The 25,771-nt window shown below is 42.6% G+C and overlaps 1 protein-coding gene across 3 annotated transcripts in view; it reads left to right on the top strand.

Moving 5' to 3' along the window:
* CNTNAP5 (contactin associated protein family member 5) overlaps positions 1–25,771 on the top strand; it is an 809,440-nt gene that overhangs the window by 430,861 nt on the left and 352,808 nt on the right. For all 3 annotated transcript variants that reach the window (XM_078451401.2, XM_078451402.2, XM_078451400.2), the window contains exon 8: positions 11,326–11,590. In XM_078451401.2, the coding sequence (XP_078307527.1) occupies positions 11,326–11,590 (265 nt within the window). The remainder of the gene's footprint in view (positions 1–11,325; positions 11,591–25,771) is intronic.

Raw genomic sequence — 25,771 nt, forward strand, 5'->3', positions numbered from 1 at the left:
AGATTCTGTGTCTCCCTCTCTCTCTGCCCCTCCTCCACTCATTCTCTCTCTCTCTCTCTCTCTCTCTCTCTCTTTCTCTCTCTCTCTCTGTCAAAAATAAACATTAAAAAATTTTAAGAAAAAGAAAAAGTATTAATTTTTCATTTCAAATAAATTTGAAATGGAGAAAAAATTAATTATGTAAATAAAAATCACCACACTTCCACAACCCAGCTGGAGTCACTATTTAGCAAAGGGGCCTCCGTTCTATATCTACATTTTTATCCAGCTATATTTTATCTGATTCATAAGTGCAATTTGTATCCTGTTCATTTCTTTTGATGTTGTAGTAAAAGCAATTGTCGTGCTTACCATAAAAAATTGTTATTAGTGGTGGCAAAATAATATGTCATATGAAGATACCATACTTTACATAACTGTTCTTTTAATTTTAGAGCCAGGTTTATTATTATAAATAATGGTTGCGTAGTGTGTAAATCTTGGTTTGATTTCAGAGTGTTTCCTGAAAATAGATTTCTAGAAGTGGAAGTGTCAAAAAGGATTATTAATATTCTTAAGCTTCTTGATCCATATTTCCAAATAGCTTTGTATAATATTTGGAAATAGAAATTCAAGTGTGTTCAAGGGAGAGTTACAGCTTTGTCTTCTACCTTAAAAGTAAGAGGTTATCAGTTTAGTCATGGGTTTGTCATTCCCTTCTACTCCACAGTTCGCAAGGACCTCTCCTAGGGTTTGTTTCTAGGGGAAAAGCACCACTATTTGTAAAAACTGAAACTCAAGTCGGGGTATTCACCTTTGACACACAGAGAAGAAGCATAGAATATGGGGCCAGAAACAGAGACACACACAGGCAGAAAACTAACACTGACTCCACAGCCAAGGAGCTGAAATTGGGAGCGAGTAGTCTTGGGGTGGGGTGGAGGGCAAAAGAGAGGCAGAGTCAAGAGTGGATGTCTGAGGCCAAAAGCAGCATGTGGCTCTCACTTGGTCCCTGTTCACTGATATGGACATGTAGCCAGATCGTGGAAAGCCAGAGAAGAGGGTCATGTGGGGAACCACTTGCCAGCACACCCACAAATGGGACATTCCTTTCAATAGTAAAGATGCTTCTCCCTGGGTATCCCCCAGATGAAACCCAAGGAACATGATTTCCATCCTTGAAGGCCTTCTTTGGCAGAAACAAAATGTTGCCTGCATAGCCTAATGCCAAGCATCTCCTCTCCCTTAAATTCCAAGAATGCATCATGACTTTCTTCCCAAGGATTGTCTTCCTCTTCTTTCTCACCATTCACACCAATCCTGTTCCCACTCCCACTTCTTCCCACCTGTCATCCAACTCAAAGGGTACTTTGTGAATCCATTTCACATACTGTCCCAGCAACCTCAACTTCTCTCTCCTGGCACCTAATCATAGTTGCGATGACACGTTCGGTGTCCCCCACCCGGTGCGGTGTGAGCTCCAGGTGAGCAAGTTCTGAGCCTGCCTGTCTCCTGGGCTGTGTCCTTGCTACTAAGACTGAGCGTGGCCCATGCGAATGATTTAATACATCTCTCATAAACAAACAAACAAACAAACAAACAAAGGAGCTTATCTTTGTCTAAATATAAACAAACAAACAAACAACCCTAAATTTGGCCTCTTGCTCCTCCTAAGTTTGTGAATCAGAAAGATAGCTTTAGCTAACAGAACATTCTTTCCTCTACATTTGCTGATAGCACACCAGTCAGTCCTGGGAGTTCTCAGACAAATCAAATTAGAAATGGTTGTTCTCATTTGGAAAATCAAGAACTGGCTTTGAAATCTTTCCCCACAAATTAGATTGAATCAAGATCATTTTCCCCCAGCTTATAAATGCTTGATTGGCTTTGTTTGATGCCTCGTGATTGAAACTCAGCCTTACACTGCTAGCTGTATTTTTTTGCTCACCAGGGTGTTGTGATGTCTGGATGATGATTAAAAACAAAACACCCACAATGAAAATGCTTTGTAAATAACAGCTCAGCACAGTAGTATAACCCTTAGAAGTGCACATTTAGGATCCTCTAAAACCAGTTGAGGTAAGCAGAACCTCAGGATGGGTTTGCTCTATTCCCTTGAGGTCTGAACTTGGGTTTTCTTGTGGCACCTGGGTGGCTCAGTCGGTGAAGCATCCGACTCTTGATTTCGGCTCAGGTCATGATCTCCCAGTGTGTGGGTTCAAGTCCCACATTGAACTCTGTGCTGATAGCACGGAACCTGCTTGGGAGTCTCTCCCTCCCTCTCTCTCTCTCTCTGCGCCCCTCCCCCCTCATTCTCTCTCTCTCTCTCTCTCTCTCTCTCTCTCTCTCTCTCAAAATAGATAAATAAACTTTAAAAATATTGGTTTTCTGGTACAGCAAGACAGCCATTCCTGACATATCATCTCAGGACCAAAGGAAGGGACATACCAGGACTTGGCTGTGACATTTGAAGAGTCCCAGTGGGAGTAGACTGGTCACCAATCTCCATCTCCCCTAGTTACTCACAAAGTCCCTTTATCTAACTGCTGCTTTGTTCCCCAGACTAGAAGCAGACTCATCCTAACTTTGGTCAAGTTCTGTTCCCACCCTACCTCCATCAATGACTGCAGGTTTCTTGTCAACAGATAAAGACTGGTCTACTCTTTGAATGCTTTCTGCTTTTCCCCTCTCTTTTTCTGCAGGGGTGGACAGAGGTGGACAGAGATATTCTCAGATGAGTGACAGCTATGTGTCCCCAGGGCCAGAAGCCTTGGGTCCCATATCTGGTAGATGGTTTTCTGGTTCGCACCACCCTTCCAGCTAAAGCCAATCCCCACCGCCACCCCACCCCCACTTCAGAGGCTTGGTGAAAGTGTGTGCTTGCCCCTATGGGGGTGAGTGAACTATATGTGCCCTGGGGCAGTTCCCTGCCACCTCCATGGGGGACCATTCCAATCATCTGTCAAGGTTCAAGACCACAGCATCCCAACTGCATCCGTTCCATTGCACATCCTGGTGGCCAGTAGATTCCAGAATAGGGCCTGGCAAGTGTCTTTCCTCTGTCCTCCTCTCCCCCATTGACTCCAGGCCAGGTGAGGGCCTTATTGTCAGGTAGTGAGCAGCATTTAGTGGGTGGAATGAAGTCCTAGAAAAGACTCAGGGAGTAGTGGCAAACAGCCTGATTGGGAATGAGTTAGAGGCCATTGGCCTTGCAGGCTCCTCTCATGCCTTGTATCTATGACTTCTTTGAGACCATAATTTAAAGCAGCAGGAGATAACTTTCTGGTACTTTCCACAAAATAGCCAAATGGCTTGAATCACTATCACAGGCAGGAATAGAGGTCTTTGGGTAGTGAAATGTGTCAGGAAAGAAGGCACTTGCCAAATCAAGACAACTAGAAAACGATGGTGCCAGTCATCACTGGCCAAAGTTTGACTAGAAGAAAATGCCCACAACTGAAAAATGCCTATGTGCACTCCATCACTGGTGGTCCCTTTAGCCATAACCTGTGGTCTGTGCAGCCAACACAAGTAAGTAAGGAACTATCTTGAAACAAAGTGGATCCCTTAGCAGAGAGATAAGGTAAAGGCAACACCTAGGTAGAAACTTGGGCACAGTTAGCTTGGGCTACTAAGATCTGAACCATGTCATGTACGTCCATGACCTCATCTAAAATAAGCATAGGATTATGTTCAATAATACAGCTGTGAAATAGGCACAGATTAAGTCATTTGTTCATGTCTTTCTTCTCAGTTTTGTTAGCTCCTTATTCTACCTTGGTGAGCCATGGCATTTTCGCCTCGTCCTGTCTGAGTCCTGGCTAAAATACCCAGTGGCCAATGGGAAAAAGACGATGACTGCATATTCAGCAATGTTTGGCAAACCAGAGACCATTAGCTCACCATTCAGCGCGTTTCAGTCTGTTCCATCTATTACACACTCACATTGAGACCTTGATGGTGTTTCCTCCACCGTGTCCATGACAGAACAGCATCTTCTGAAGTTTGTCCCTCTGTATGGACAAGAAGTGTTGTGTGTGACAGTTCATCAGATTCATTCCGTGGTCACATGACAAAGACTTAAATGTACAGACATTCCTCACTCACAGGTCATCAGGAGACCACAGTAATTATGAGATTACTGTAAGATCTCCTTTTTGACAGGCCCCTCCACCAGGGAACAAGGGTTTTAGTTGGATAGGTTTTATTTGGAATTCAGTCAGCTTTTCACTAACTTCTGATCTCGTAGCAGAATGATGGGGATTCGTTTGGAAAGGGGGTAGCTGTTCAGCACCTGTGTTCTCGCTCATTGTTTTCTTCTGATTTTCACTGTATATCCCTTGGATCAGCACCAAGCTAAGCAGGTTACATATAATTTCACCTATTTTATTATCTGCAAGAAATTTTTAAACACCATAAATCCTGGTGCAGTGAAATGTTAACCCAGCATTTTCTTTGTAAAGTATTTATGGATGCTTTTTGTGTTGAGGGAACTAAGGAGAGGAATAGTCAGTCAGTTGGTTGTTATATCATGTGAAGTATGGTTTTAAAAATTGGATCTCTTCTTTAATTTTTAAAAAAAAATTTTAATGTTTATTTCTGAGAGAGAGACAGAACACGAGTGGAGGAGAGGCAGAGAGAGAGGGAGACACAGAACCCGAAGCAGGCTCCAGGCTCTGAGCTGTCAGCACAGAGCCTAACACAGGGTGTGAACTCATGAACTGCGAGATCATGGCATAAGCCAAAATTGGACACTTAACTGACTGAGCCACCCAGATGCCCCAAAATTGGGCCTCATTTTTAAAAACATAAATAAATAAAATAAAATATTGGGCCTCTTTTTAAAAATATGAAACACAATCATTTTCTGTTTACTATTTTTGTAATATACATCATCCTCTCTGGAGGCTTGTGCTTTCTTCCCTGCAGTTAGAAAGAATTAGTAGAAGGACGAGGTGTCCTTCCTTATGCCCTGAATCATTCTAAAGAAAGGTATTTTAAAATGTAAACACTTGGCTACACTTCTCATCCAAATGACTCCTGTTCCCCCCTCTAAAGAGGACAAATGATAAGGATGTGGGTGCACTCCATCTCAGAGACCCTAGGAATGGGAAGCAGTGGGGACCTTAGAACCATCCAGGCCAAAGGTTTCAGGTTACAAAACAGAAAACTAAGACTATATAAGTGACTTACCTCAGATCACTCAAGAAAGTGGCAGACCTGGGAAAGCAGAAAAGCACCATTAGGAACAATGTTGGGCACCTTGCTCATGGCCTCATTTGATCCTAAGTCAACCCTCTACTATTATCCTGGTACAGTAGCCAAAAATAAGGATCAGACAGAATATGTGTTTTTTCCAGTAAATACTTATGACAAGAAGCCATTTCTCCCTAAATTGAACAGTTTTACTTCCTTCTCAGAATTCAGTGGAAGATGTTCTGTACCCAATTACAAATGTATTAATGTGTCAAGCCTAGCCAGGTATTCAAGAGTAGCTAATTACAACAAGGCAGTGTAAGAGATGTAGCAGATGTATGGTAACACACGTGTAAATATGTAGATAAATGGTATGGTACACAGACCAATGAAAGCTTGTGGAGATGGCAGCCACCTTGTGGATGGAGGGATCTAGAAGGGGCTCAGATATGTGGCCCAAGAAGGAGGGAGTGGGAAGTTGGGTGCCGATGCCTGAGGAAGCCATTCCTGGTGGAGGGAGAAAGGCATGGAATGTGTTTAGGGGGCAGTTGCCATAGTAACTATACAAATTGATTGGATGGGTCAACTTGAGGACTTCTGTTTGCTGTCAGTGTGTCTTCACACTCTACCGGGGGTGGACGCCAGGATGGCAGGTGGCAGTCAGTCAGCAGTTAAGGGCCATCTCTGCTCTTACTTACTTGAAGTCTGTTGTTCAAGCGGAAGAGAGTAGGAGCTATGCTTGGTCTCCCTGCCCCTTCAGCCGGCACAGCACCTCCTATCAATTTGACCTACAAAATACCTGTTTGCTTTTCTCCCTCTCCCCCTTTGCCATTCTCCATGGAGCTCTCCACAAGCACTTCACTGCTGTAGTCTACTAACTGTGATTGAGAGCTTCCTGAAATATGGCTCTTGACTTCTCATCTTTGCACACAATACACTCCACGCACTAAGGACAGCCCCCTGAGGGATGCATCTGAGGCACAATATGACTATGCATCTATCCTAGACTCTACAGCTATTTCCCCTTCACCGCCTTCCCATTGTCTTGTTTCCATAGGATCAAGTTCTAGTAGCTCAACATGGTCTAAAGGCTTACACGATTGTGTCTCTTTGTGTCCTTTCCACTTTATCTTGCCTGCTGACATGCTGGCTGTTGAACTGCAGTCAGCTGACCTTCTTGTAGGTCCCTGACTATGCCACACACCTTCCTGCCTCTGGCCTTAGCAAATGCTTTCCCTCTGTACTCAGATAACAACACTTTCCTTACTCTCCACTTTGCTTCTCCTCTGCTTCCGTAAAATCTCAATTCCAATGTCGCCTCCCTGAGGAAGCCTGTCGTAACCTTCCAGATTAGGATGGGCTTCCTTTGTGTGAGATCATGTACTGCTTCTTTGTAGCAATTAGTGATGTGGAGATTCTTCTCTGCCCTCTGGATGGAGGGCCTCCTTGGGGAGGATGAATCAATGAAAAGAGTTTGCTTTCTTCACCGACACAAACTTGGTTCTTGGGTTTCAAGTCATGACCATCTGTAGGAGGCCGTAAAGCTGCTCATGACAGGGGACAGTGCCAGCTCTTGTTGTTTATGGTACGAAACACTGTTTTTACACAGATATGGGAAGTCTTTCTAATATGGCCTATGGACAGATCTTTAGGGTTTCAAAGTTCGGTGTTCCATCTGCAGAGATCACTCTTGTGTGAGAAAGGTGGGGTGGGAACGTCTGTGTTTTAAGGGTTTTAAAGAAAAGGCCGTGCTTCCGATTCTGTGTCTCCCTCACTCTCTGCCCCTCCCCCGTTCATGCCCTCCCCCGTTCATGCTCTGTCTCTCTCTGTCTCAAAAATAAATAAATGTTAAAAAAAAAAAATTAAAAAAAAAAATAAATAAAGAAAAGGCCGTGGTGGATCCTTGAGAAGAAACATAGGTATTGTTGGGGGGTCTCTAATGGACAGCTACCTGCTCTATCTTGGTTCCAGCATTTTTGGGTATCTCACCTTTTGGAGGATGGGCTTATATGAACGTGAAAGCACAGGGCACTAAGAACTGCCATCCTGGGGACAAAGTGAGGTCCTCACTCAGGGGCTCCAGCTCCCTGTTGCAGTTGTTGCCTTGGGGAGGCCTTACCACAGTCTTGACTGGCAGCGTCTGGAGGGTCACCATCCAATCAGGACATGGTGGAGTTGCCAGGAGAAATACATCAGGTACCAAGGATTTAGCCTCTTCAACATAGAGTGACTTCTTTTTTGAACAATGAAGGACACTGCAGGTCTTGTAACTTAGGGAGGGGGCAAAGGGACCCGTGGCAGTGTTACTGACTTCCTTTTAATCTCATCTACAGAGCCAGGGTTGGCCGATTTATCATGAAGATTTGGCCACAGTGCACTCCTGTGTCATGGCATGCTCCGTACTTATCAGTCAAAATGTACATTTAAGGACTAATGCAAAGGATTAAGATCACATTTACAACTTATGTGTAAGCACATTGGTTTACAGTGCTTGAGAAGTCGTGAAGGGTTCTTGAATTCTCCAATGAATTCAATGTGCAGTGGAGTAGAGAGTCTGAGAAATGGAGTTTCTTTCTTGGCAGGGCGGTGGGGAGGGAGATGGAATGAAAGTTGAATTGATAGATCGAAGGGGTAGAATACAATCTGTAGACTTTTAGCCACTTTCTGTTTTGACACTGTTCTAAAGTGAATTGCCTTCCTTCATGCTGTTTCTAAATCATGGCGGGGACTCCCTCAAATGCTGCCTTGAGAAGGATTCCAAAGTCACAAATGGCATTATTGAGAAAGATGAAATAGTCCATGCTGACTTCAAAAGTAGTACTTGTGCATTTAGCTGATTTTTTCTTCTTTCTCCCTACTGGGGAGATGGGGGTGGGGTTTGGTATAGATGTTTCTCAACACTGTGGCATTTCTGCCAACAGCAAGCATGACTGAGACAGGATTATACGCAGAAATGGCACATGGCAGCTGTGGCATGGGGAGCTGAGCTGGAAACACGCACTTGCAGGCATTTCCATTCTACTCCCATCTCTTTCCTACTTGTTTGTTTTTGGACTTGCCGTCAGAGAACTGAGCAGGGCTGTGCTCTAAGAGCAGGGAGCTTTTGGACAGCTCAAGCAGCTGCCCCAGGGCAAGGGCAACCGAGGACAGTGTGAAGGATTGTGGAGGAGTGTGACCTGTAGTGAACCAGGGACACCTCAAAGCATTTCAACGTTGTCCCGCTCCCCGAGCATGTCAACAGTGTTGATCACTGCACATGGCCTTACCTTAACTGGGGAGAATCCCTGAGGCATTTATCTGAATTTCTTGCTACCAGAGACTAGCCGGGACACTTGAGTGTCCTTCAAGGCTTGCTGAGTCCCCTTGCCTATTTCAGAAGCATCTGAGCTGAGGTCCATTGGACACTGAGTAGATGAAGCAAGTCTGAGGGAGGGGGGTTCCCAGACCTGTCAGATATGAATGAACTGATCAGATCAGAGGAGAATCACAGTTTCTTTAGGCCCCCATCCCCATGCCTGTGGATCCATAGAACACTCAGAGGATGGCTTGGGTTGAGCTCAACATCGGATTGTAAACCAGTGGAGGAACAGGGACATTGGTATGACCTCCTGCTCTTCTACCTTCCACCCCATCACTGCCCCCCAACTGTTCCCCTTTCTGCATAGCCTCCAACTTTGGGTACAGCCTTGCTCTGGCAAATTTGTTACCAGAGGAGGGATACTGACTTCAGGAAGAGAAAAAGAGGAGGAAAAGGACTGCTGTCTCTGAACTTTGCTAGAGGAGTGTTTGTGATTTTGCTCCTTCCAAAATGACATCTTTGCCTCAGTCAGTCGGCCATCAGTGGGGATGTTTTCATTCTTGAAAAGAAGGCCATGAGAAATTTTTAAAATGTGCAAATTCAGACAATGGATATCATGAGCAAATGGGTAGAAGTTTTAGAATGGTTGTACCTGGTACAGAGAAAGAACATATCAAAGATGGTGGCTGAAAGGAGATCCTTCCATGTCAGACAAGCAGACAAACAGAGTCCCGTTGTCCCTGCTAAGGAGGCAGGTGGCTTTTGTTAAACTTCTTACCTTCCTTCATGAAGCTGGTTTGTGAATTCTTTTTTTTTTTTAACGTTTATTTATTTTTGAGACAGAGAGAGACAGAGCATGAACGGGGAGGGTCAGAGAGAGGGAGACACAGAATCTGAAACAGGCTCCAGGCTCTGAGCTGTCAGCACAGAGCCCGACACGGGGCTCGAAGTCACGGACCGCGAGATCATGACCTGAGCCGAAGTCGGCCGCTTAACCGACTGAGTCACACAGGCGCCCCGGTTTGTGAATTCTTTAAATGGAGGCAGTGTTACCGTGCAGAACACATGGATAACATGGTTGAGGGCTTAGTCTATTGCCAGGTGTGGTGGGCAGTGTGAGCCATAGGCAATTTCTTGATGGATATCAAGGCCTTACCCTTTGACCCATTAACTAACTTCTGGAGATCTAGCTCAAAGAGGAGGAAACATCTAAACAACGACAACAAATGATTAGTGCAAGAATATGCTCATAGCGGCATGGTTGATGAGCGGACCCTCAGAAACATGCTATTGGTAGCAGTGTTTGGAGACTGCTGCTTGCCTTCAGAAATGTAAGACTATCATTAACAGGCCTGGCTGGGATCTAGGGATGTTTTCCTGGACTATGGGGATTTGGGAGTTGAATGATTCACCTGCTCTGGTACTGGGGGCTGCCCCAGGTATCTAACCTCCCTATCTGGCCACCTTAGTGGAAAGGTGAACTCAGGCGGCCAATTAAGGCAGGGAATTCCCGCCACTTTTGGAAATCGCTGTCTTTTTTTGTGTGTAAGTGCCTGTAAGAGTGTCTTTAGAAGGCTGAACCTAGCATCATGCAAAGACAGACCATTCGCGGCCTTGAAAGGAAAGATTTGCAGGAAACGTGATGTGTCCATGACTATTTAGATGAGAATATTGTGTTATGCTACCTGAATAAGCCTGCTGCTTTGTTATGGAGATTAGTTTGGAGCTTAAAAGAGACAAATGGTAGGGATAGAAACTAAGATGTGGTGGGCTGCTGGGTTTGCAATACAAATTCCAAATGGCTTTCATAACATAACACCTATTCACAATTTATAAGGTATCCCAGGCTCTCTCTTTATTGACCTAGCAGAAGTGATTCTGGAACATTTTTTTTTATTTTCCTGTAACTGCCTGATGTAAACGCATCCTCTAATCATCCTCCAATAAACATGGACCAGTTTTCCCTCACTTAGGCAAAGGATAATCTTCTGCGTCTTCCTGGTTCTAGTCTATGCACACTTAATATTCCCCACCTCTAGTCTTCCCACCGCCCCCCGCCGCCCCGCAACCCATGCTGCTGAAAATCTTCATAGCTTGAAATCAGGTGGCTGTCACTTTATTTTTTCTAAACTTGAATGATAACTTAGCAAACATAAACTCTACCTGTTTATCTTTCTGGTCTGACTTCTTCCATGGCCCCTGGCCCTCCCTGCCCCATATAATGTTCAGAAATGACAAGTTCCCTGTAATCCCCAGGTATGCCATTTTGCTATTATATCCAAACCTTCCCACACAACGTGCCATTTATTTGCTGAAAAGCCTGGCGGGGCACACTCACTTCTCTCCTTCCCCCACTTCCTTCCAGGAAAGCATCACCTCCCTTGTGAAACCTTTGCTTGTATAGTTATTTCTTCTACCAGGCCCCCCCTGGGACCTTTCGTGTCCTTCTTTTAGCACATCCACATTGAAACAAACTTGTTTCATGTGTATCTCTCTAAACTTTGTCCCCTGCTTGGCCCATGGTTGACTTGCGGTACATATTTATTCAGTGGATGAGTGTAATTGCTTTCCTGTCTGATTCCTTAGAAAATGTTGATGCTTACCCCTTTACCCCCCACCCCAACTGGGGTCTTTGATGGCCTTCTTGAAGATAACACTCCAGAAAACAGGAGTGGGAATAGTCTCGCAGGTACATCTGAACAAAGCCGACGTATTTCTTTCCCTTTAAGATCTTGAAGCTGAATGTGGAATGATCCTGAAATTAAGGTCAGCACCAGGTGGTTGTTTATATCAGCTGTCAGATTGCAGAATAAAAAATGGCTTTTATATGTTTGATTTTTATTGTTTTCCAGGGCAATGTCACTTTTTCCTGCTCCGAACCACAAATTGTTCCCATCACATTTGTCAACTCCAGCAGCAGTTATTTGCTGCTGCCCGGCACCCCCCAAATTGATGGGCTCTCAGTGAGTTTCCAGTTTCGAACATGGAACAAGGATGGTCTGCTTCTGTCCACAGAGCTGTCTGAGGGCTCGGGGACCCTGCTGCTGAGCCTGGAGGGTGGAACCGTGAGACTCGTGATTCAGAAAATGACAGAACGCACAGCTGAGATCCTCACAGGTACGGTGTGCTGACAGCCACTAGCTCGGTTTCTGGTTCGGCCAAGTTGACAGATGTTTGAGATTCTGACTAAAACATATAGAATCCAGCTCGGGGATGTAGGATGACCCAGTATTCACAGATTTACTCTAAGTATGAAGAGGCAACATTTTTAAAAAGTATTTTTAAGTTTTTGAAGGTTTATTTATTTTTGAGAGAGAGAGGCAGAGACACAGAGAGGCAGACAAAGGCAGAGAGAGAGGGAGTCACAGGATCCGAAGCAGGCTCCAGGCTCCCAGCTGTCAGCACAGAGTCTGATGCTAAGCTCAAACTCATGAACTGTGAGATCAAGACCTGAGCTGAAGTTCGATGCTTAACAGACTGAGCCACCCAGGTGCCCTGAAGAGGCAACATTTTTAACTTTTGTTTTCCTAAACAAAACAAAACAAAAGACCACTGAATTCAGATGTATCTATTGAACCTTTGAAAAGTCTCTTAATTCCCTTGTTCCTCGTCAGACTGGTTCCAGTCGTGGGAATAAGAATTTCTATCTAAATATGACATAATATAGACCATTTACAGAGCACTTTGCTGGGTCTGGACAGACCTGGCATCTATTATATAGAATCTTCATCATGCCTGTTCAAGGAAGGTATTTTATAGGTACTTTATAGAGGAGGAAACGAAAAGTCACAGAAGCTAAGGAACTTTCAAAATCACATGTTAATAAGTGACGGAGTTACAATTTCATCCTGAATCTGTCTGACTTCGACGGCTGCAGTTTCATTGTATACCACACACATGACCACGGACCTTTTACAGCCACCAAATTTTATTTCAAGTAAAAATTAGCGACTTTTAAGAAAAAAGTTTTTAACATAATATTTTTAAGATGTTATGTGAATACTGATACATACATCATCTAGGTACAGCAAAAAAAAAATTAAGTTTATTTTATTTATTTATTTATTTAGGGGGAGGTGCAGAGAGAGAGAGAGAGAGAGAGAGAGAGAGAGAATTCCAAGCAGGCTCCATGCTGTCAGTGCAGAGCCCTACGTGGGGCTTGATCTTTTGAACTATAAGATCATGAACTATAAGATCATGACCTGAGCCAATACCAAAAGTCAGACATTTAACTGACTGAGCCACACAGGAGCCCCATAGGCATGGCCATATTGTTTTAAATGGTCCTCGAATTGCTGAAGTTTGGAAAGTACATATTTGGTAATATAATATAGATTCTAATATGTAGCAGTATGGAATAGATTTATGGATAAGTCATGTTTTTCCAAACTCTGACTCTTTCATTTGCTGTTTCTGCAACATGGAATGGTAGAACTTTCTCCATGTTTCTCTGTTTGTCATCTTACTGTCTCCTGTCTTTCCAGAAGCAGTACTTATAGCTTACTATGGTTAGACCACATGCCACACATTATATTAGGGGCCAAGGCCAGTTCCTAGGTCAACACATCATTTGAAAAGCCTCCCTGCTTTACAGTCTGCATCAAACACCCCTCCTCTGTGCATTCTGAGCCAATATCCATCCTGGATTACACTCTATTGCATTTTTCTTTAAATGTCTTTCTTTTCCCACTGGACTGTGAGTTTTGTTATCCAAATAAATTAGAAAAAATTGGCTTAAATAGTAAAGGACATGCCTTAATACCTAAGATCAGGTCAGACTGCGGGAGAACCTCATATGCCAATAAATGAAGAAAAAAATCCATTGAACCCCTGGAACAATGGGAGAGCCTGGGTCTGGAACTTAGATTCAAAAGGTACTTCCTTTCCTTACTGTTCTATGTCGCTGAATACACTTGGCTTTGTCTCACTTGTCAGTGAGAGTGTATTAGTTATCTATGGTTGTGTAACAATCTGGACCCAAAGGTAGTGGTTGAAAATGTTAATTGTGTGCTAATTTAAAAGAGTTGGGAATCCAGGGGCACCTTGGCTGGACAGTTCTGGCTGCAACCAAGTTGTTGGCAGGGGCTACCTTCATCTTCAACTTCAACTCTGAGTAAGTCTGCTTCCAAGCTAACGCATACAGCTGTTGGCAGGCCTCAGAAGATCCATTTCCAAGCTTATCCCCTGGCCTCTCCAGAAGGCTGCCTCATGAAATGATAACACTCTGATCCTACAATGAGTGATTCAAGAAAAAGAAAGAACTTGCGAGACAAAAGCTATTGTCTTTTTATAACCTAACCCGGGGAGTGGTGTTCCTTCACTGTTACATGCTCTGTTCAGCAAAAACAAGTAAATAAGTCTGGGCCTTGGCCGAGCCAAGGGCATTATACAAAGCTGTGGATATTAGGAGTCGGGGATCACTGGGGACCATGTCAGGGCTTGCATATTACGTGAGATGGAGAAAAAAATTTCTTACGTCAGGAGACTGCTGTGATGGTGATTAACAGAGATAATGCATCTGAAATCCTAAGCCCAGTGTTGAGAAGCTCTTTAGCAAATTTCTCTCCCTTCCCTACTGACTCAAGACCTATCGCTAGAAGGGACCTCACCGCATAGTCGTAAAAGCGGAGCCAATTTGTGCAGTCACAGGAAATACTTTTATAACATTTATAAAATTTCCAGTAATGGAGGTGAGTTAATCACTTAGAAACATAGTATTTTTCATGTTCAGAGTTACAGAAGTTCAACTGCAACCCTCCTTATTTGAAGAAGAAAAATGTGAGCTGGTGCTAGGCTGTTCCTCTCTCTAATCGGTGAGATGTTCGAGTACAGAGACTTGTAGTCCTGAGGTCAATAACGCAGTTTTAATTTTTTTTTTAACGTTTATTTATTTTTGAGACAGAGAGAGACAGAGCATGAACAGGGGAGGAGCAGAGAGAGAGGGAGACACAGGATCCGAAACAGGCTCCAGGTCCTGAGCTGTCAGTACAGAGCCCGACGCAGGGCTCGAACTCACGGACTGCGAGATCATGACCCGAGCCGAAGTCGGACGCCTAACCGACCGAGCCACCCAGGCACCCCAATAACGCAGTTTTAATATAGTTTAGGCCCTGGCGGCACTGTGCTCTACAGCAGCCAGGTGCTGCCTGTGTTATTAAGCACATGTCAGTCCATTAAAACACGTTTATGACCGAGAGAGGCTGCTGAAAGTTGTCACGTTACCCAGCTGCAGAAAGGGGGGAAAAATCATCCGTTATTTCAGACCTGTCTCTCAAAAAATGAAACGAGTAAAAGGAAGTTTGAAAAATGTGCTGACTGGGTTCCTGAAGTCTGGCTCAGAAAACTCTTGCTTTATTCTTTCCCCACGAAGAGTTTCTGAATTTTGGAAAACTGGAACTTCTTTCATTTTGAATTTGAAATGGAGTTAGGCTTGGTGTCTGCTGCACTTTATCTACCTCATCGGGGGCGTCAGGCAAAACAAAAACAACCAACAAACAAAAAGTCCAACAAAGCTAGTTTTCCTGTTCCTTCCATTTCTCAGGAAACTTATTTTCAAAGTCCTTGAGATCATAGTGGCTTTCCAAGGGATGACAGCCCCAAATGAGAAATCAGAAAGTGATGATCATTGTCCCAGTAAGGTTGGAGGCTCTCTGGGGCCACCTTGACACATGGTACCTCCTGAGAAACAGAAGCAAAGCCACTTTTGGTTAGTGGGACAGGGAATCCAGATACTTAACAATTAATTTGAGACTAGGTCAGGCGTTTCTACCATCTAAAAGAGAAGGTAACCCCCGTGGAAACGGACATGCAGAGATGTCTGGAACATTCATTTCTGTTTCCAGAGCTTCGTACAGGATGTGTGTGGCCTTTTGTTGAGGACATCCTTTCATTGTGAGTGATGTGGTTGTAGAATCAACAATCATTGTAGATGCCTTACAAGTCAGGCGTCGTGCCTGGGCCTTGTCATATGCCACAGGGCAAAACACACCCCTGAAAACTTATAAAGTGGTTATTATTTTACCAACATGGGTAGGAAGAAACTGGGAGCCAAAAAAATTAGTTCAAGTGACCAAGATGGTGTTTAACATCAGGTCTTTCCTTAGGATTCCCAAGTTCATGGTCTTTTTACGGGAACATCCATATTCATTTTATATTATCAAATGTTTAAGTAATTCAAATGTAAAACTCTACTTCAGATGAAAGATCTATAGACAAATGTTCAATAGGCTGTTATGGTAAATAGCTATTTAGTATTTAAAGTTAAGCATTTTATTTGGTCACCCTATTATTGGCAGATTCCTGGTTTAGATGAGATTGACACAAGATAATGAGTCCATCCTCTTTAAGACTTCTTACGTTTTATGGGGCACCTGGGTGGCTCAGTTGGTTAAGCAGGTGACTTCGGCTCAGGTCATGATCTCATAGTTCATGGGTTCAAGCCCCACATTGGACTCTCTGCTGGCAGCTCAGAGCCTGGAGCCTGCTTTGGATTCTGTGTCTCCCTCTCTCTCTGCCCTCCCCCACTTGCATTCTATGTCTCTCTCTCTCTTTCTCTCTCTCTCTCTCTCTCTCTCTCTCTCTCAAAAATAAACATTAAAAAAAGAAGAGTTGTATTTTAGCTATGTTTGCCTATATAATATTGTAATAGTGTAAAACAAATAATCCACATCTACATATCAACACACACATACTTCCCAGTATTCATTATGTATACATGGCATAAATGCTTAGTGCTGATTCCTTAGTAAGATTATCTAAGGACTAAGGGTAGTTAGCAGCAAGAGGTACTAATTAGAGTCTGTCTTCTCCCCAAGGCTTTACCCTCTATTGTATAGCTTTTCCCATTCTGGTCACCTCAGTGCTCCAAACCCCACATGGAAGTCTTGGGGCTGCATTGATCCCTACCTTCAAGGGGTCCTGCTGCACAGTGAGACTTGCCATTTCTCCTTTCAGGAATCACAAGAGATATACAGGCAAATATTAAATAAATGAACAGACACCTGGATTTTCTACTTTGTTCATTTCAAACTCCCAGTTCTTTACCATGTGTCACAGTGACCACTCCATCTCTCAAGTCCACACCTGTTCATTGAGCAGTAGATACTATGTTCTATTTTTTTTTTCTTTGAGAAAAAGAAGGAGAGAGAACAAGGGGTGGGGGGGGGAGAGAGAGAGAGAGAGAGAGAGAGAGAGAGAGAGAGAGAGAGAATGAATCACAAGCAGGCTCCATGCTCAGCATGGAGCCTGGTGTAGGACTTGATCTCACAATCATGAGATCATGACCTGAGTCTAAATCAAGAGTTGTTTGCTTAACCATCTGAGCCACCTACGTGCCCCTATGTTCTATTTTTTAATGTAGGAAATAGATGCTGTTTTAAAGACTCTTAAACAGATGCTAAGAATCGAGATTGGTATTGTCCAAACTCATCTGAATTACTAAGAAAACAGGGAGTTATATAAAGGTAAAGAATGCCACCTGGTCTGTTTGGAGAATTAGGGAGGAGGATTTTGATTTTCACATGAAACATTAAATAATCTAAAGAAAAAGCTGGTACCATTGTAATTATTTTAATGTGATCTGAAATTTCAATCTTATTTGTAATTTTTGGATGGGAGAATGTTGGGGAATGAGAAGAGGAAGAAAGAGGCCTGGGGGCTTTAGTCATTAAAGTTTGAAATCTGTTTTTTTTTCCACTGTGGTGCTTCTCAAAATGTCAACTGCTCTCTGAAAAGTGAGTCTGGGCAAAGAGCTTGAACACAGACTTTAGAATTCAGGGCTCTAGTTTACCTGGGCTCTACAGTGATGCAGAATATGAGTAACTCTTATTCTGTTAGAACTCATTGTTCTGTTTTGTTAAAGGAGAGGCTTGGTCTAGAATTAGTAAAGCCTTTTCTAATCTTTTATATGAATTTCTGAAGAACAACAGATGTCAACCCTTTTCCTTATTATGAAATCATCAACCCAAGAGTCTTCTTTTGAAAATAGGGTAAATGGCCTTGATTAGAGATATGAAAGGCCAAGTCCCCAGTCAGAGGTGATGATTCTCCATTCCCAAAATTGTGATACATTTTGTGAGGTAAGAAAGGTGAACTTGACCTTTGTCATACAGTGATTTTTGTGAATTAGATGCTTGGGTTTCCCAGAAAGTTCATGCGTGTGACCCTCAGTGATGTGTATGTATAGAGTTAGGAGCCAAAGATCCCAATATGAGAAGTTGTTTTTTTTTGGAAACTACCTTAAATCTAACTATAATAGTGTGTGTGTGTGTGTGTGTGTGTGTGTGTGTGTGTGTGTTCGTTAGGGGGCAATAAGAATGTACAGGCTCTTCAAACTGTGTTAACAGAGGAACACTTGTAGGTTCTAAAGCTATCACATGTGGAGAGAAAACAAGACAGAGACATGGCAAGGGTCTCTGAATAAGGCTTTCTCATAGTTGAATTTTTAAAAATGTATTTATTCTGAGAAGGAGCAGAGAGAGAAGGAAAGAAAGAATCCCAAGTAGGCTCTGCACTGTCAACGTGCAGCCTGACTTGGGGCTCAAACTCACAAACTGTGAGGTCATGACCCGAGCCGAAATCAAGAGTCGTGCACTTAACTGCCTGAGCCACCCAGGTGCCCTATAGTTGAGGGTTTTTATGGTTATGTCACTGAGAAAGTACAACAGGGACCAGTAAGGCCAAACCGTGTGAAGAGCACTTTTGCTTTTCCATTAGAGGAATAAACTATCCAGAGCTTTCCTTGGTGTCACTAGAGGTATTGAGCTCTCGGTGGAGTTTTTGGGATTACACAGTGAGTCTCGGCCATACTGAATGGAACCTGGGAAATGGAAGTGGAAGTCTCTAGACCTCAACCTAACAGCTGGGCATCACAGAATGATTGTAGCCTGGGAAGATGGAAAGTAAAAACCAGTACCCAGGCACAGAACAGAATTCTTGCACAAGAGGAGATACAACTAGCAAAGATCCACAAATCAACCAGATATCAAGGGGAATTTTTCAGTTGAGGCAAAGAGAATATTTTGAAGAGGCCCTCTCACCTCACCCCATTTAATCCCTAGGTAAAAGCAATTGTTTTCAACCATTCTGTAACTTTCATATTTCCATATAATGGCTTTGAATAGGAAGATTTCTAGAAAGAGCATTCCAAAAATACCAATTAAGCAATCCATTTTAATCAGCTATCCATTTTCCATACTTAGTAGACTTTTGGGACTGAAGATAAGGTGAAATTCTAGTGGCATAACCGAGGTCAACAGCTAGATGGGCATTTCTTTGATCGTTATTTAACATCGACTGTGTTTAAATTAAATAAGTCCTACAATTATGGTCAACACCACCCCACTTACCTTTTAGAATACATTTCAAATGGTTTCTCAAGAAACCTTGCCAAAGATGGCCAGATGCCCCATCACATAGTCTTCTAGCTCTCTCTGATGTAATATTTACCCGTGTGTGTGTGTGTGTGTGTGTGCATTATGACTAGTATAACAAAACACCATAGACTAGGTGACTTAGGAACTTATTTTTGCACAGTTCATAAGACCTTATATCTTTTTTCTTATAAGGACATCCATCATATTGGATATGGGCCTGGTCATATAACCTCATTTTTCCTCAGTTACCTCATTAAAGGTTCTCATCTCCAAATACAGACACATTCTCAGATACTGGAAGTAAGGACGTCAGCCTGTGAATTTGGGAAAAACACCATTCAGTGCATAACAAGGTATCTCAATCATGTGTCTATTAATTGGTTATTGGTTGCTTCTCTGTCCACTAGAACATAAAGCTCCATGGGAACCAGAATACTGCCATGTCCATCACTATTTGCCCAAGGCGTAGTATAGCACCTTGCTTATCACAGGTTTTCAATAACTATTTGCCCAGTATATAAGCAACTGTCTAAATGAATAAACCAGTAAAGTTGACCTCCAAAACAATTTGGAGGGATATCATTTTAACAGTGAAAGGAGAGGTAATCGTACTTTTTTTTTTTTTTTTTTTTTTAACAAATGTTCATGTTACCACAGTTATAAGCTGCCTACTGTGTCAAACCTGGGAATGAGCTACCCTCAGGGGAAGTGCTAATTAGACAAAGGCCAGTGGAGCTCCCAGAAGTGGAGAGATGGCTGGGAGAGCTGCATCATGCAGGATAGAAGTGCTCGCCCTGATTACTACTTGTGGCCAGATGGTTTTAGGCTACGACCTTGCAATTATCGGAGCTGCTCCCCAAATATCACCCCTTTTCATATATAGCTGTTTATATCTAGCCACCATCTGCACATCAAGTAAACATGATAACTTTGTGAACTTTGTCCTCTGCTTCAATTAAGTTGTCATTAATGCCTCTGTATTTGAGCTAAGATAATGTTGATGAGAGAATCCCATTAACAAGGGCAAAGACATAAATAGCCACAGGGCTGTGACTGTCACAACAAGCTGTCTGCCGGGCACAGAGTTCAAGTTTCCGAAGACAGAAAATCGATGAGGTGTTCCAAGTTATGGGAAACTGAGAAATGCAATTGCCTGAGCTTCGAGATATCCTGCAAAGGTTGGGAATGTTTCCCAAAACAGTGATCTCTTGGACGTCTGCAGCTTTTTCCAGTCTGATTAATGACAGTGGGATCATTTTATTTCTTAACTGACTCTTCCTTCCTCACCATTCACTCAAAAGAGTAACTGAGGGAGCTAGGTTTTTATTATTACATCAGATATTACACTCTACTAGTCAATCCTGATCTCACTTCCTTTGCTCTTTCCTAGTTTCTGCTTTGATAATTCCCTCATATAATTTGCATTGCCTCCATTTAATTCAGGAAGGTTTTGAAGTTTCTACTCTCTGCTGGCACTGTATGTATGCTCAGACCTGAGGATTGGGGCATTGGCCACTGGGAGCCCATGGGTACAGTTGGAAGAGATGGTCTTGGGGCATTTGTGATGCAAGAGGATGTATGCTCAGGATAGTGGGGGATCATGGAGGACAGGAACCCAGATGAGTGAGAAGGGAAAGGTTTTCTAGGGGTAGGGGCAAGGACAGCTTGTTTTGAAGAATGGATAGAATTTGGCCAAATGAAGAGGGAAGGAAAGGATGTTCCAATCCAAGGAAAGAAGTAGGAGATCTAGGAGACTAAGACTCCATGGCTGGCTCAGGATGACTGGGTCACCGAGGACAAAGGAGGACAGACAGAAGAGAAAGCAGCATTCTGACAGAGACATCAGAGTTGGAGCTGTATCGTGAAGGCAATAGAGAAATTATCTGTCTCTGGAGTTGAGCTTGATTTTTACCATGTAGATTTTGGAGCTGAGCATTCAAGTCAATATCACAGAAACAAAGGCTTTACCATCAACCACAAGTATGTCACATTTCCTGCCTGACTCTAGTGGATGGCAGAACAGGATGTTTTCCTTGCATACCCTGACCAAGGAGGGTCTTCAGGATCCAGCTCACCTTGATGTATAAGCTGGGCTTTAACAACTAGGAAAGGTTTGACCTGTGATTTATGGCCCAGGCACCAGGGAAAGCCCTGCTACTGACACTTGGCAGTGGAGATTCAGCTGGTGAGATGCTCAATCAATCAGTGAGCATTTGGAGAGGGCAGAATGCTGTCCTGTTGATGCTGAGGGGGATACCAAAACAAGACTCAGACTCTGACCCCCAGGAACTCATCTCAGTGGGAGATGAGACTTACAGCTATGCATTAAGCATAATGCATGGTTCAACACAATAAATAATATGAATTAACTGCATAGATCAGATAGCAGATGTTATAAGGATTGAGATGGAGAAATCACTGTGTTGGTCTAGTCGAGGTAAACCTGCTTTGCTCATTTCTTGGTTTATTAACCTATTCACTCAATCATTCGGCACTTGTTATGTGCTCTGCACTGTGCTTGGTGCTTATGATAGAAAGTTAAAAAAAAAGAAGGATGCTTCCTTGTTCTTACAGTTGAGGAGAAGAAGCTCTAAGACAGATACTGGGGATTGGAAGGTAGGGAAATGGGCTTGGTTATTGAAAGCTGGGAGTGGAGGCACCGATTAGGTAATTGGATTCACTTAGAACATAATGAATGCACTAGCTTAGTTACAGTAGGGAGTTTGCATAGGAGTATTGGGAAATGGGATTGAGACGATAGATGGAAATTCGATTGTCAAGCTAAGCAGTTTGAGATTCATTCTCCAAGCTCCATGACCCACTGGAAGGACATGCTGTGGGGTACTCCTTAGACAGTTCAATGTAGCGGGCTGTCCAGCACCAGAAAGAAGTCGGAGGCTGGGGAAAGAGGGAGGTCGTCACAAAATTCCCCAGCTGTGGTGATAAATAATAGAATAATGGCTGAGGAAGGAATTGGAAGAAAAATATGAATTCAATCTACCATATAGGGAAGGGTTAATAAAATTTGATAATTGATGGATAAAATGTATCCAAGGAAAACAGAACTCAGGATCTAAATCATAGCATAATGGTACTAATAATTGTAATATGCTCTTTTATGATGTGATTTACATTTTAAGACTGCTTTATTCAATTATTTATGTATTCCCTACTTTGTTCTCACAAAAAATTGAAGCTACCTTTGAACTATTAAGTTAACAGTGGACATGACAGGATGTGGGAAAATCAGCTGAATTGGGTTTTCTGGAGAAGATAAAGCCTAGAAACTTCCAAGTCAAGCTGGGTAATTCTGTCTCTATTTTACAGATGAGGAAGCAGGTGTCAAGGGATGAAGAAATCTGTCTAAATTCCTAGAAATTATAAGTGGCATGGCTTTGAGCAAGGGGTAACGGGCGAATAGAGGCATCAAGGAAATCTGTGACAAGTTATTTCCAGGGTTGGAAATAGAGTCATCAGGGATGTGCCTCTGGCCTGGGCTGAATCTCTGCATGCTGGCCTGTTGCTGTATCAGCTGATGCTTAGAGGTCCTGCGACAGCCATGATGTTCCAAAGGTTCTGTGTTCAAACCATCAGGAGAGACAGTGAAATAAGATGAAGTCTAAATGCAAATATCTATTAGGCATTTGAGGACAAGAGAAATACAGAAAGATAGGGTGGGGGTGAGAGAGAGCAGCAGGGCTCTGCAGGCTGAAAAATTAGTTAATGTGTCATTCTCAACCAAGGGAGATTCCCCACCCTTCCACCCCAGCCTCCCATTCTCCCAAACCTACCCAAGGGACTTTTGTCAATATCTGGAGATACTTGTGGTGCTGGGAGTAGGGGGGGCTGTTACTGGCATTTGGTGAGTCAGGGGTGCTGCTAAACGTCCTACATAAGGGGCGTATTACAGAATGCCCTACCCCCAACAAAGAATTATCCAGTCCAAATTATTCAGGGACAGTGTTAAAGAACTCTGCTTCTAGAAAAACCTTACTCTTCTTAAAAAAAAAAAAAAAAAAAAAAAAAAAAAAAGTTTAGTCCTTTTAGAATATTACTTAACTGCTCTGAGTCTCACTTCCATCAGATGTGAACTATCAGTCGCTATGAAGTTCTCATTACAAAAAGTATACAAAATGGCTTATTAAATGCTCCGTAAGATTACTTATCTGGAAAAATAGCATCGAAGTAATGGCGATTAGCTAGAATTCCACGTCCGATCTAAGTAGACGTTCTAAGAAACAGAAGTTGAAGAATTTTAATTCTTAGAAGCTAGAAGATCCACCAAAAGCCAGGACCAACGTTTGAACTCAGTATTGTCAAAACGGAAGTTTCCTTGTGCGAAGATGAGCTGGTCGGCCACTTTGGAGATGCTCTGGCTATAGAGTCACATATGACCCAGTGGTCAGACTCCAAGGTGCTCACTGCAAGAACTGAAAGCTTAGGTCTACACAGAGATTAGCACACATGTTCACAGAAACTTTATTTATAATACCCCTAAATGAAAACAACCCAGATGTCCATCAGCTAGTGAATGGAAAAATAAAATGTGAGATAGCCATACCATAGAGTATATAATTCAGCAATATAAAAATATCCTGACACAAGCTACAACAAAGGATAACCTTGAAAATGTGTTAGATGACAGAAGCCAGTCATAAAAGGGAACCCAATGCACGAATTCATGTATAGGAAATGCCAAGGACGGGGAAATCCATTCAGACAGGAAGCAGAGTAGTAGGTGACTAGGGCTGGAGGTGAGGGGGGTGAGGAGATAGGGGAGGAAGTACCTATATGTTATAACATTTCTGTCAGGCGTTACAAGTGTTTTAAAATTAATTGTGATGGTTGCCTGACTGAATATACTAAAAAAATGACTTCTGCATTTTATTTTTTTCATTTTTTTAAATGTTTATTTATTTTTGAGAGGGCAGGGGGGTTGGAGGGCAGAGAGAGAGGGAGAGAGGGAATCCCGAGCAGACTCCTAACTGGTCAGCGTAGAGCCGAATGCAGGGCTCAGTCTCACAAACCCTGACATCATGACCTGAGCTGAAATCAGGAGTCAGACGTTGGACCGACTGAGCGCCCTGGGCACCTCTTGAATTGTGCATTTTAAATAAATGAATTGTATGGCATGTGAATTTTATCTCAATCAAGCTGTTCCAAAAATATGAATAAAGAAAAGCAAAGTTGAATTCAATGGCAGAAGATAGAACTTTGCAGAAGTAATTGGCCATCAGTTCCTGCAGCAGGAGCAGGGTTGGCCTAGGAGGGGTGGAGAGGGAGAGCAGGAGCTCAGCCTGGTTCTCCTGAACCCACCCCCCTCCCTTCAATTCTGACTCCACCTCTAGTAGCCACATGACCCTGGACAGCCTCTCTGGCTTTTCGTTTTAGCATCTGTAGCAGGAGGACCATGAAACTGGGCCTCCTGGACCATTGTGAGAATTAGGAATTACACATTTAAAATGCCTGGCACATCACAGGTATTCGGCACTGTTAATGTGCGTTACTAGCTGTTTTTACAATTGGCCCGTATTTCAAAAGTTCATTTGCAAGCAATGATGGAAACTGCCTTTTTTTCTTCCTTCATGGAGAAAAACTGTTAAGTCTTAAGCAAGCACAGAGAAGTCTATCCAACCCTCTCTGTAAAGGAGCTCTTTTATTTATTTATTTATTTATTTATTTATTTATTTATTATTTTTTATTTATTGTAAAGGAGCTTTTAGACAAGTGGCTTCAGCTGAATTCTGGGACCTGGGAGCAGTTGCTTTGTTAACAAGGAGGGCCAGAAGTGGAAAAGGATGAAAATGTTTCCTTTTCTTCTCAACTCAAACAGTTTGTTAGTCTTAAAAAATAATCATAAAAGTTGGACATTTTGTTTTTAGATACTTTGAAAATTCTGGTACTCTCTGTAAGAAAAAAAAACAACAACACACTAATCATTCCATGTCATTCCAGTATTTTCTTTGTGGTAATTTTTGACAAAATGCATACCATAACGACATACGCTATTTAGCCTGAGTTTTCCACTTATCTGGGTATCACTTGCATTCTTGGACATTATAATTTTTGATGACTACATTATATTCTGTGTTACTAAATATGCTATATTTGATTTAACTAACCCGCTATTGTTGGAAATACTGGTAGTTGTGAATTTTTGCTCTTAGAAATAATGGCCTCATAAACTCTCCTCCCCTTAAATCTTGGCTGTAATGCTTGTACTATTTCAGGATTAATTCTTCAGAAAAAAAATATGGGAAATGAGGTATGATATTTTTAGGGCTTTTTTTTTTTTGATGCCCTTTGGTATTTTGCCTTCCAGAAAGAAGGTACAAACTTACGTTGCCATCAGCAACATGAAATTGCCTGTTTCCCTCTTTCTACACTAACTATGTGTATTGGTTTTGTATCCATTGCCTGTCTGGGAGGTGGCAAATATTATTTGACATCACTTTGAAGGTCAGAAAATTTATGTTTGTCATCATCCAACAATCTTTCCAGAACCCAAATCCCGCATTTTAAGCCTGGGCTCCTAAATCCTATGAATCATTAGGGGGCCACCCTAAAGTGGCCCTAATTACCCTGTTCTACCTCCAGGAGCATTTCCCCATCGAGGTGTTCCTGGCCTCAAAGGTGGTACTTTCTCATTCTCCCCTTTGAAAACTTTTCTTCTTTCAGACCTTTTCACCTCAGGGAGGTTTTGGGAGGAAAGCACTCTGACAGCATCGGTTTTACCCAATTTGTGAACAATTAATAGCACTTAAACCTGTACCTTTAAAAAAAGAATTCTTAGAAACGAAACCTTGGAGAACTTCTAGGGGTGTTATTTGGTTATAAAAATATATATTACATATATAGCCATTAACAGAATGAAGTGGGAAGGAGGGCCCAGCAGAAAGCAGATTTTTAGAAGGGAATATGTCAC

This window comes from Panthera onca, chromosome C1, assembly GCF_046562875.1.
Source record: "Panthera onca isolate mPanOnc1 chromosome C1, mPanOnc1 haplotype 2, whole genome shotgun sequence".
Classification (NCBI taxonomy): Eukaryota; Metazoa; Chordata; class Mammalia; order Carnivora; family Felidae; genus Panthera; species Panthera onca.